Source organism: Gossypium arboreum, chromosome 8, assembly GCF_025698485.1.
Source record: "Gossypium arboreum isolate Shixiya-1 chromosome 8, ASM2569848v2, whole genome shotgun sequence".
Classification (NCBI taxonomy): Eukaryota; Viridiplantae; Streptophyta; class Magnoliopsida; order Malvales; family Malvaceae; genus Gossypium; species Gossypium arboreum.
In genome coordinates, this window is record NC_069077.1 from 59388345 (window position 1) to 59401931 (window position 13587).

A 13587-nucleotide genomic window follows, 5' to 3' on the forward strand; every position below is an offset into this window, starting at 1 on the left:
CTTCTTGGGTCATGTGGTGTCTCGACGGTATTCGAGTTGATCCAAACAAAATTTCGCCCATACTTAACTGGAAGCCTCCGAGAAATATTACTGAGGTTCGGAGCTTTTTGGGACTTGCCGGTTACTACCGACGGTTTGTAAAAGGTTTCTCGATGATAGCCACACCAATGATGAAACTACTTCAGAAAGATGTTAAGTTTGAATGGACGAAAAGTGTCGAAAAGTTTCGATCAATTGAAAACTCATTTGACTAAGCTCCAAAGATTAGTGCAGCCCGAATCAGGCAAGGAGTTCGTCATTTACAGTGATGCATCCTTACTTGGGTTGGGTTGTGTATTGATGCAAGAAGGTCGAGTTGTAGCTTATGCGTCGAGGCAACTGAAGCCACATGAGAAAAATTATCCAACCCATGATCTCGAACTAGCTGTCATCGTATTCGCTTTGAAAATATGGTGACATTACTTATTTGGTGAGAAGTGCCATGTATATTCAGATCACAAAAGTCTCAAATATTTGATGACTCAAAGAGACTTGAATCTGTGACAAAGGCGTTGGCTTGAGTTGTTGAAAGATTATGAGCTTGTCATTGACTATCACCCGGGAAAGGCTAATGTGGTTGCGGATGCCTTAAGTCGTAAATCACTGTTTGCTTTATGAGCGATGAATGTACACTTGTCTGTTCTATCCGACAATGTGTTAGTGGCAGAATTAAAGGCCAAACCATTGTTGATTCATCAAATTCGTGAAGCTCAGAAAGTCGATGATGAACTAGTTGCAAAACGGGCTGAATGTGTTTCGAATATGGAATCAGAGTTTCAAATTGATGAGGACGATTGTTTGAGGTTTAGAAATCGTTTGTGTGTTCCAAGAAGTTCAGAACTTATTTCGATGATTCTAAACGAGGCTTATTGTAGCCGAATGTCAATTCACCCGGGGAGTACGAAAATGTACAACGATCTGAGACGTCAGTTTTGGTGGCATGGTATGAAACGAGACATTTCTGATTTTGTTTCGAAGTGTTTAATATGTCAGCAAGTGAAGGCGGAACATCAAGTGCCTACGGGTTTACTTCAGCCGATCATGATACCCGAATGGAAATGGGATCGAGTCACGATGGATTTTGTGTCTGGGTTGCCATTGTCGACAAGTAAGAAAGATACGATTTGGGTTGTTGTTGATAGACTGACCAAGTCGGCCCATTTTATTCCCGTACGTACGGATTATTCACTGGATAAACTAGCTTAATTGTATGTTTCTCAGATTGTAAGATTACACGGGGTACCTATTTCTATTGTGTTGGATAGAGATCCGAGATTCACCTCACGATTTTGGAAGAAATTGCAAGAAGCTTTGGGCACCAAGTTGCATTTTAGCACCGCTTTTCACCCCCAAACCGATGGTCAATCCGAGCGGATAATTCAAATACTTGAGGATATGTTGAGATGTTGCATCCTCGAGTTTAGTGGTTCATGGGAGCGGTATCTACTTTTGATTGAGTTCGCTTACAACAATAGTTTTCAGTCAAGCATTAAGATGGCGCCTTATGAGGCTTTGTACAGTCAAAAATGCCGTACACCATTGTTTTGGACCGAGCTTGGTGAAACTAAAATTTTCGGAGTTGATTTGATTAAAGATGCTTTGAGCGAAAGTAAAAATAATTCGTGAAAGTCTGAAGGCAGCATCAGATCGTCAGAAGTCATACGCGGATTTGAAACGAAAGGACATTGAGTATCAGGTGGGAGATAAAGTGTTTCTTAAAGTTTCACCTTGGAAAAAGATACTCAGATTTGGGCGTAAGGGCAAATTGAGTCCGAGGTTCATCGGGCCATATGAAATATCCGAACGAGTCGGTCCAGTTCCGTATAGATTGATTTTGCCCCCTAAACTTGAAAAGATTCACGACGTCTTTCATGTTTCGATGCTTCGACGTTATAGATCTGATCCATCGCACATAATAAATCCATCAGAGGTTGAAATTCAACCCAATATGAGTTATGAAGAAGAACCGATTCGTATCCTAGCTCGTGAAGTGAAAGAGTTGTGAAACAAAAAGGTTCCTTTAGTGAAAGTGTTATGGCTCAAACATGGGATGGAAGAAGCTACTTGGGAACCCGAGAACTCTATGAAAGAACGATACCCAAACCTATTTACCGGTAAGATTTTCGGGGATGAAAATTTCTTAAAGTGGGGAAGAGTTGTGACAGCCCTAAATTGACCCTAGTCGGAAAGTGGTTTCGGGACCACTAAACCGAGTCATAAAAATAATTAACCGTCATAGTTGATGCTTATTATATTTATATATGCATGTGTGAAAATTTCATGTTTGAATTTTGTTAATTGTAAGTGAATTTTGTTAATTGCATGTTATGAAAATGATGGGTTTGCATGTCAAATTACCCAAAATTTGAGCTAGTGGCCGGCCATGCTATGGGGTGAAACATGTTGTGAACATGTTGTGTTAGTGTGTTATGTTAGAAAGAATAAAATAAAGGGTTAGTAATTAAGTAATGAAAAGGGAGGGGTGATGAAACCAAAGTTGTCTCCCCCTTACCCCCCCCATTGCCGTGACTTGAAGAAAAAAAAAAGAGAAAGAGTTCTCATGTTGTTCTTCTTGGCCGAAATGAAAAGAGGAAGAAGGGAATGAAGCATTCGGTTATCCTAGGTCAATATTAAGGTAAGAAAGTTTATACTAGTTCTTGAAATTTTAGTTGATATGGAGTGAGATATCAAGTTATTTTTGTAACCCATGTTGAAACTTTGAGTGTGGAATGAGTAAGGTTTTCGGCTATGGAGATTAATAAGGGTGATGGTTTTGTTTCATGCTAAATCTAGATGAACAATGGTAGTTGCTTACATCTTGATATTTATGAGTTCCTTTCTTGGTTCTACCTTAGACCCACGATGTATATTTTTATTTAGTGTTGTTTGAGATTGATGATAGAAGCTAATGAGTGAGGGTTGGATAGATATTATAAGGTTAATATTCATGGGATTGTAAGCTTGCAAGTTGGATGATGAAATTCATGCTTTGTGAGGGTAAGTGGGTTAAAAGGAGCATTCGGCCATGATGTAAAAGCATGATGAAGTGATGTTAAATGCTTTGAATATTGAGTATATGTTGTTATAAGTTGAATTTAAGGTTTGTTAAATTGTCTTTGTCATTGCCGAATGTGTGTAGTTAAAGAAAAATTGTTAAAGTGCTTAGTTAATTGATATTAGGTTAATGTATGTGTTTTGAGTTGATGGAATGGAGAGGATGCTTTAATTGTGTTATGAACAATTATATGTTAAATTAAGGTTTGCTAAGCTAGCTATTAAGGTGAAGTACAAATGTTAGTATTTGATTGCTAGTGTATATATGGGTATTAGCCGAGTTTTGAACTTGAAACAAAATGGTATTTAGTCAATACAACTAACCATATTTGTAGAATGTATTAAGTATAGAATCAGCCTCAACATAGACATGCATATTCGGCCACATGAGGTAGATTGGTGTTGCATGTATTCGGTTAGAGGCAAGCATATTGATGCTTTTATCTTGGCTTAGATAATCGGCTAAAAGAGAGTGTGGGCTAATATGATGAGTTGATTCATGATTTCATATATATGTGACTCTAATGTCTAATGTATATATGGGTTAGGTACCTTGAGTTTCTCTTTTTGATGTTCAAATGATTAAATCAATTTATTTGTTAAATTAAGCTCAAGAGCAAAGGGGAACTAAATCCAATAAAGGGAAGGAAAAAGTGATCGAATAGCCATCGAAATCGTTCGACAACATCCAAGGTAAGTTTTCGAGTAATGAAACTTAGTTTACGATTTGATTAAGTCATGACGTATAATCATAACAAATATACGGTGATATAATGATTCTACTTGAATTATATGTTGAGTTAATTAGTCTATACGTATGATGGGTAGCCGTATGTGCATAGAGATCATGTCATAAAGCAAACCAAATCATGCTGTTTGTGTGTGGCTATTGAGCCAAAATTAGTAAGTGTGATAAGTGTCTTGTGTTTGAGCTTTGGGTAATGAAAATGAAATATGGTTGTGTCATGATTTATTGATATATGTGCATGGTTATTCAATGATATCCGGCTAAGTGCAAGGCTTTATGCTAGTGACTATATCCGGACTAAGATCCAAGGCATTTGTGCGAAGTTGCTATATCCTGCTAAGACCAAGGCATTTGTGCTAGCGACTATATCCGGCTAAGTCCCAAGGCATTTATGCTAGTGACCATATCCGGCTAAGACCAAGGCCTTGTGCGAGTGGTTATATCCGCTAAATCCCAAAGATACTTGGGTTTGGGAATGAGCGATCTTGCTGTAATAATTTCAATTAATACGCCGTAAAATCCCAACGATGAGGTATGTTTCAGATGTGCATTGAGATAATTGATTCCTTCTAAATAGTATTTGCTCAATCGATTAACAAGCTTCCGCTTTTAGTCGTTGATTCCTTATGTATGAATATAAGGGTTGGAAATGTGAAGTAGGTATGATTGTGAGAATATGTGTATATGAAATTATTCGCTTAGTCGTATGAATGCTATACTTCAGTTGTGCATGATTTCATTGCTCAAAACTTACTAAGCATTAAATGCTTACTCCGTTTCTTTGATTCTCTGTTTTATAGATTTTGGTTCATCAGCTATCGGACTCGGGATTGTTGAAGTCGAAGTTGTCCACACTATCAAAGCCCTTTTGGTACACTTTTGGTTGAACTCTGAAAATGGCATGTATAGGACTACCCTTTTTGTTGTTGGTCATGTACCCTTTGGTTTTGTATAAATTTGGATAGCCATGCGAAAATGGCTTATATATACTTTGAGCATAGCATTAAAAATCGTTTTGTATGTTGTTCATTGAGAGGTATGGAATGTTTGGTAATGATTAGCCATTGGAATGGTTAATCATGATCATTTTGGTGCTTTGTATGACAAATTCTAGTTGATTCATGGAAAACCATGAAATAGGTAAAGTTCACCTTAAAAACAGATGCGGACAGCAGCAGTGGTGTGGATTTGAAAAATCATTAAAAATAGTAGGAAATGAATTAAATAGTGAATAAATTATGTAATCGAACCTTGATGAATCTACTTTCATATGGAAGAAATGAAAAGATCATATGAGTCGTATTTTAGGAGATATTTAAGTTTTCATGGAACAGGGCCAGAGTGATTTCTGGATCCCCTGATCTGACTTTGGAAATTCACTATAAATTAACCAGAGATAATTAGAGGTCATGCCATATATTTATAGATTCCTTTTGGAGTCTAGTTTCGTTAAAAACAAACGACATAAGTAATGAAGCTCTGTACAGGAAGATATATAAGTCGTAATGCATGAAGGTCAGAGCAGTCGAACCCTGAAACAGGGGAGACTTTAACTAATAAACTGTATTAATTGGCTTGACCAAAAATTTTAGAAAAAAATTTTTAGATGGATATATGAGTCTAGTTTCAGGTAAAATTTACGAAACTGGTTTTCGAGTTTTGGAACTCTAGATATGATTTTTAAGGTAACAGTGACGCAGTTAGCCAGCTTGTCTAGAAAATTTTTTTTTTGGACTGTGAGAATAAATGAAATAAGTCCGTAAATACCTCATGTTCGACTCCGGAAACGGTCTCGGGTACGGGGTGTTACAACTATTACTTGTGTCCAAACAAGATATAAAGGATAAAATGATGTAATACATGAAAAGTTTATCATAGAAAGGTTATGTCGAATCACGACTTTTTTTAACTTAGGCAGTAATGATGCATTGCTAGATGTCACTCATTGCTTGTAACATTAGAAATGTTCCAGCATTACTCCCAATTATAAGAACCTACAAGGTTACACCCTATGGTTAAAGTGAACAGACATCATGGCAATAGAATAGGCGTATACTTTCATACATACCATTATGGCAGATTCTTACAATTAGCAGATAAGTATCATCTGGTGTACAGTTTTGCCTGGCAAACAGTATCACCCAGCAGACAACATCGCCTAGAGAACGATATCGCCTTGCGGACAATATTACCTGGCAGATATGATTTGCAATTTCTTTCCAAAGTTAATATTTAAGGAAGTTAACACTCTTTTGGAAAGAATATAATTTCAATATCTTCCATGATTTTCTTTGAAAAGTAAAAAGGGGAATTATTTCATTTTTAATATGCATGATATTAATAAAAGGAATGCAATCTTGTATTATGTAAAGGAATAAATAAGAAAAATTCAAAGGGTCTAGTATTCAGATTTTGGATTTTCTTTTAAAGATTTCAAAGAGTTTTTTACTGTTTGTGTTTAATTGGGTGGACTATGAAGTGGTCGATACAGTTTGTTGCGGTTAGGATTGACATGGCTCAAATAATTTGAAAAGGTATACCTTCAGCCCTATTTAAACCCAATCTTGTATTATGGATCCGTGGTTGGTGATCGTCTAAATAATTTTTTCGCTACATCACGAGGCATATTAGCAATCCAATACCCCCTACTTCCATGCAACTTCTTTCACAAATCAAACTCCACAATGCAAGCACATCTACTCCTTTTCCACCTTTCAAGGGTTAGCCATCCAACCATCTGAGGTCTTTGCTTCTCATTTTCCATCATCCCTTACTCACTATCTTTTCTCCTATTTCTCTCTTCTTTCACTTCCCACTTGAGAGTTTGAAAGGTTTTAAGAGCATTCAAATTCGGTAATATTTTGAGCTTCTAAGCTTGGTAGTCACAACACGAAGAAAAGAATGAATGAGGAGTAAAGTGAGTGATCTGTCGTAATTCAGTATAGTAGATTAAACTAGTTTTCGCATTTAAAGAGATTAAATAAAAGCATTTTCATTATGTTTTAGTTAAGTATTCCTATTTTTATTTATATTCAATAAAATATGCAAATTGAGTCTTTTATTGACCTTAGGGGCCGAATGAGGCCCAAGGGTGAGCTAATACACTTTGTGAGTGTGCAGGAGACCATTAAAAGGCATATTAAAAGAATATTGGTCACTATGTCGCAACACGGATGACTCGATATCACAACATAAGAACCAAAATGGAGAAGACTCAAGTCTACCTTCGATGTCATGGCACAGACTGAGGGTGTTGCGGCATACCCCTAAAGACATCTCAAGGAGGAATATTTTGTCACCTCTGTTGTAACACAGGTCCTAGTATGTCGCGATAATAAATCTGTGACAAAAATTACACACGAAGCAGGGGCATTTTGGTCTGCACAATCAAACTTAAAGCTCAAGGACGTCAGCTAACCTAAGGTTAACGACCACCTAAAAGCTAAAAATAGGCTCATTTGGCACATGTTATAGACATGATTCCTTTAGCCTATATTCTCTCTATAAAATTTAATTTACTTTTCTTTCATTCTTAGGTTTTAGATTTCTTTTATTTGTTCTTGTTGATTTCAGGAGATCTGAATTCAAACCCCGTGGATTCATGCTTAATTTCAATAGAATCAGGCTTTTCATTTACTTTAACTTGTCGATTTAAGTAGCATGCTTTCTCTTTATATCGATTTGATATTGTCTATGAAAGCCATGAGGAACTAATCCCTCTGTAAAGGATTAGTGTAAAGGATTAGTGAGTGGAGGTATGATCTATTAATTATTTTATAAGGTTACCCAATAGATTAGATATTTATGAAAGGAAGAACGTGAAACAAACCCTGGACCTGACAACCCCGGAAAGTCATCAAGGTGGGAATTAACCGAAAATTGGTATTGCTCATTTGTGAACACCTTCACCCTAAGCCAGTCTAGACTATGAGGTTAGAAGATAAGAAGTTTTTGCTGACTTGTTACGTTAGTGGAAGATCGGAAGACCCTGCTAAGGTAGTGACTAGTTGATTGACGAGGAACCCGAAGCAATCGTTGATGGGGATTACCAAAGTGAGCTAGTCACCCATAATCGAGATTTGATTTACTCCACTCTTTTATCTCTTGAATTTTATTTATTTTATGTTATTTTATTTTATTATTCTAAAAACTTTAAAAACCTTTCTTACAAGTATATTACAACTCGACCCGTATACTTGCAAATATCGTCTTGCCATTCTATATTTTATTGCAATATTCACACTTTCAACATTAGTATTTTTGGAGGCGGTCAAGTTGTTGGCACCGTTGTCGAGGAGGCAACGTCATTAGATTGATTCTAATTTCTGCACTTTAAAAGAATAGTTAGGAAATTTGTAGGTTATAGTTACGATTTTCAATTTATTTTGTTAATTAACACATCTAACATTTGCTTTTAGGAATCTTAAACATTGTCAACTAAATAATCAATTAACAAAAACTCATGGATGACTTTTATTATATGTGGTCCGATGAAGACTTTGATTATGACAAAGATATTTATGAAGGAGTATATGAAGATTGGGAGATCTAGGAGAACCAATAATTACTAATGCTTGAATTAAGTGAACTCCAAAGAAAAACCCCAGTTTTTCCCCAAGATGATAATGACCATGATGATATGCCATCAGAAAGTTATCAAGAGGTGTTAAGCCCGAAATTGAGCAGAGAGGAGAATGTCATCATAGATGCTTATGAATAAGGAGAACTTCCAAATTATTATCCCCATCAGAAGACAAAACAATATTCAGGCAAATCAAACGAAACTTTGGAAAGAGAAGATATGGAGCTAGTGGAGAAAATGGACAATGAATTAAAGAATCAAATAAACATGGAACTCATCGTCTTGAGAGTTTCAAGTAATGCTGATGAAGCTAAATTACAAGAACAATATAATATAAACCCCCCAACAAAGACAATTATAGCTAGGACTGAGTTAATAAAAGAATGTATGTCAATTCAAAAGTTTACAGAACAAAAAGAAGAGAAACCAATAATCCTGAAGGATAAGCCCGAATTGACCACTCTTTTAACATCCCTAGTTCTAAATCAAGCATCCCAGAAGTTTATAGATCCAAGAATTTTCTAGATGTTGAAAATAGTGGGAAAAATATATATTGAAAGAACTTACAATCATATAGCAGGGTTCAATCAAATTCAACAATCAATGTGTATAAGCATCGAGCTTTGGCCGTTACAGAATGTTTGAATATAGGAGTTTCGACTACATTTATTTAAATGTTGAAAAATCTTATTCTAATCAATGTCAAATAGAAGAAGCGTAGTTTTATACAGATTCTAGTTATGCCGTATGATCTGTACACAGATCTCATTTTTTTTACCACTGTATTTCTCTAACAAGAATTCGGGTCACATAACTCTAACAATATATTTTATCATCTCCAATTAGTTGTTCATTTTCAGTGAGAGTGATTTCTTCGCGTTTCTTAAGAGTTCATACAAGTATACTTTTACACGTTGTCGAGCTTCTAGGTTTTTTTCTTTGGAGTAACTAATTTAAAATATAGTAAAAATAAACCAAAATTTTAAAATTAATTTCAAAATAAAATTTAAATTTGAAATTAAGGTACATACCTTCATCTTCTGGAACTTGAGCAACATCCTCAACTTCAAGTTCATGTTGAAGCTCAACATCCTCCTCCTCATTAGACTAACATTTAGTGCGATTATCACTCTTCACTTTCCCTTATTTCATATTCAGCGTGTTCAGCATTTTTGCAAAACTTTTCTTTTTCCTAATGAATTGTCCAACACTAATCCCTTTACAAAAATGTTTCCAATGGGTGCGAAGTTAACTCTTTCTTGATCCATTTTTTTGATTGGGCAAGTTATAAATGTCTAGTGTTTATATTCAGACTTACAAAGTGCACTTCATTGGAACATCCCACTGTTTCTCTAGATAATGATTGCTTATATCTAATGCCAATAGAAGCCACGAAATGGTATTGTTACTGGATTTTGAGGACGTTAAAAAAGTGATTGGAAAAATTAATTGGTACGGTATTAATACTTAAAAATTGAATTAAAATGTTTCTAAATAAAGTTTATAATTGATGTACACCTCGGGAATATATTAATTTATGAACTATTATGAATCACATGATATCACTCGGTGAAATTATGAATAAATGTTTATAAAATATTTTATTTAATTATTGAACCGATATGTTCATGTGATTCAGTAACAGTAAATAAATTAATGTAGGAGGAAATACATCAAACATAATCTTTTCATTTAAATAGCTAGCTAACTAACTAGCTATTAATTACACATTTTTTGCCTCATTTTTATGTGCAAAAAAATAATAGTTTTGCTCTATGTGAATAATAAAAACTGGGAAAGAAAAAAACAAAATTTTAAACAACACCAAAATAATAATAAGAAAGTAAATTATGACTGTAAGATTGAATCAGAGAGGAAAGCAAATTATGATGCAACGTAACGTATCCTTGAAAAATGACTCCTCCAAATATTTACACTCTGACATCTTCAGAGACAGCCTCATCATTTGATCTTGCCTTATATTACCAACCATTGAAATCCATAGCTATGTCTCAGGCATCGCACTTGGTAGCAGTGGGACCATCCTCCGCAGGCGGTGGTGGTGACGAGCTTTCATCATCACCTTGACCATTCCCCCGTAAAGGTTGTTGCTCTACTAGTGCGACAGCGGCAGCTAACGAGTCGGCTATCGGTTTAATGACCAAAATGCCCTCGCCGACCGCTGCGAAGGTGAAGGTGATAAGGAACACGGTTACAGCAATTCTATTGTAGGTGGGCTTGTCTGGCCTCCAAAACGCAGACATTCCCATCAGCAGAACTTGCAATGGCAAGCCAACCAGGATGGTTAAAGCAAGGGCAAAGATACGGAGCTTGAGGGCCTTGTTGATTACTTGAGACACAACTTTCCAGAATGATAACAAGAAGGACAAAATAAAAATAACCCCAAAAAGGCCAAATAAAATGGTGCTTAGCAAAGGGTAGTCACAGAAAACCAAGGCATCATTGTCGTGGTCCATGTCCGGGATGAACCAACTCCGATGAAAAGGTTGGGGGAGACGTACCTTGAAACCACCGAGGAAGACAAAGTAAACCTGTAAAAGGAAAAGGGGAAGGCAAGAGGCGAAGACGTAGAAAACGCTGAAGAAACTTTTGTGGGTTGTCTTCTTGACGGAGACATCCAGCAAGAAGAGTAGGATGATTAGGAACCCAGGCTCGAAGAAGCCCAAGGAGAGAACCAGGTGGAATTTGCAGAAATTGGCTTGCTGGGGCAGCGTTAGCTTTGGTAAGAGAGGATACAAATAAAACCTGCGAAAGGAGGGCAGGCGTAGCACTTCGGTGAGGGACCACAAGATGATGAAGATGACAAAAAGGAATCGGACGGTCCAGAGAGAGTTGAAGTTCTGCAAATGACGGGAGCTCCTGGATTTAAAACGGAGGAGTAGTATGAAGCAAATAGAGAAAACAGACAAAACGAGGAGGGCAGCAATGAAGGCGACGTAGAAGAAATCGATGGCGGAAAAAAATATCATGGCACACAGGTACGTGGCTATAAGATATGGCAGTGGCGGAAATCGTTGGAAGAGGTGTTAACTGTGCGGTGGTGGTGGAGGAGATGGCGGCGGCAGTCATAAAATTTGGAAGAAAGCGAGATAATAACCCAAGGCATAATTGGGCGGTCGGAAGGGGTATTGGGGGAGAGAATAGGGGTTGATTTCTCTCCCCTTTTCCCAACCGGCGGGAAAAGAAGCCGGTGAGCACAACTAGATTAGGACTTTCTTGGGTTTGTCGGATCATAAAATGGTTTGACAATTTTTTTGTGGTGATATGTAATGCCTGCTTTAATTTCGGCTCTTTTCTGGTTTCTAGCTGTTATTTTTAGGACATGCACACAATTTTTCAGGGTTATTTAACCTTACAGAATTTATGTTTATTGTTTTTCCCTCGAAAATAAATAAATTAGAAAGCTGTCAGCGGTTTGGACAATTTTATAGGGATTTTCATGGATATATGCTATTGGTTAACGATTGTAACAACAAACAGAATTTCTTCTACTGCTTTATTATTATTATTATTTATATCATTCTTTGGTTTCATGTTTGATGAGGCACCTCATCTTAGCTGTTCAAAGGTATGCGAGGAATAATTATTATTATTAATGGTATTGAATCTCTTCACCACCGGATCAAATTGATTAATAAGACCAAAAATTAATTAAGATGGTTGGTTGCTTAATTTCTTATTCACCTCACCTTGCTCTTTGAGTTTATCAAACATTTATGTACAATTTAATGCTCATCCAATCTTCTCAAATATCTGCAATCTCCCTATCCTCAAGCCCTCCCGTAAATTAAACTTTACCTCGATATAGATTTTGAAATAAATATAAAAACATAATAATTTATTAATATTTAATATTTAACCAAAACATCCAAAGTTAAACGCAAAATATTATATATATTATATATTTATAAAAAGTAACCTTTTATCATATTTGAGTTTAAATTTAGTGTTTGCTATCTTGTTTTCTACCTTGGTTAAGTGGGGATGAAAGAGAAGAGTGGGAAAATGGATACAAAATAGATTTTAAGTGTTATTAGTAGGAAAGAAAATTTAAAAGAAAAAATAATTTACTATTATAATAAGTAAAAATCAATCTTTTCAAATTAAAATGATAGCTAGGAAGAAAAAAATAAGAGATATTAGAGTTGTGTGACCTAAATCATTGTTAAACAAATAAAATACAGTGATAAAATAAGAAGATCTATATAGGGCTTAAGGCCGGAGGCCCCCACGATACGGACCATGTTGCATAAGTAGAATCCATATAGAATTACACTTCTCTTATTTGACATTGATTAGAATAAAGTTTTTCGATGTAGTCGAAACTCTTCCTGTATCATTCATTTTTCATCATTAGTGAATTTCTCCTCCTCTACTCGTAGTTTTTTTTTCCCATAGTAGAAAATTATGTATTTTTCAAAAAAAAAATTCTCATTTTTCGTAAAGTAATAGATTGAATTTTTTTTTTAATTTTCCATTTTTCTTACGAAGTATACCAAATTTTCTTTCTACTCTTACCAAGTAAAGCTTAAAACTTACCATGCTAAACTTCAATATTTTTATTCATCTTTACTCGTATGGTACGACTCAACTATAAACAAATAGTTAGGGTTGAATCTAATTAACTAAGGATCAATCAAAATCTTTCTATTTCAATAATGTGAGTGAAAGACCTTTTAGTGAAACATGTTGGCATGTATAGAAAGTCTATATATTCAATAAACTTTAGATGATAGAGTTAAAATAAAGACTAATTACCTCTTAAATTGACGATCCAATAAACTATTTATTAACATATAGATAAGAATGATCTGAATCTGACTTCATTAATTTCACCAACAAGATAATAAAGGCCATGAAAAGTACTTCTAAAAGATAACAAGGAACAGAAAAGATACCTCTCTTTCAACATAAAGAAAAGCAACAGCTGAAATGGAATCTATTCTGTAGAATATATATTATATTTATACACATTCTTGAAGCTTCAGATCCCATGTTCGGCCCTCTGTCTTCCACTAAACCCTCAAAAGAATGCAATTTCTGTGTGAATGTTTGCCAACACATCCATGATATATGAAGATGATCTGCAAATCAACTTGCTACCTATCTCGAAACTCCTTTTGGCTTTCCATATAATAATATT

The 13587-nt window shown here is 35.5% G+C and overlaps 1 protein-coding gene across 1 annotated transcript; it reads right to left on the minus strand.

The window, feature by feature from the left end:
* Positions 1-10165: 10165 nt before the first annotated feature.
* On the minus strand, positions 10166-11935 carry LOC108482500 (uncharacterized). Its single transcript, XM_017785636.2, has one exon. The coding sequence runs from the start codon at positions 11411-11413 to the stop codon at positions 10436-10438; it is 978 nt and encodes a 325-aa protein (XP_017641125.1). The 5' UTR covers positions 11414-11935; the 3' UTR covers positions 10166-10435.
* Between the last annotated feature and the right edge of the window lie 1652 nt (positions 11936-13587).

What these genes read in the sequence shown, in the direction of transcription:
- LOC108482500 (XM_017785636.2), bottom strand. Translation starts at nt 11,413, where the DNA reads ATGATATTTTTTTCCGCCATCGATTTCTTCTACGTCGCCTTCATTGCT.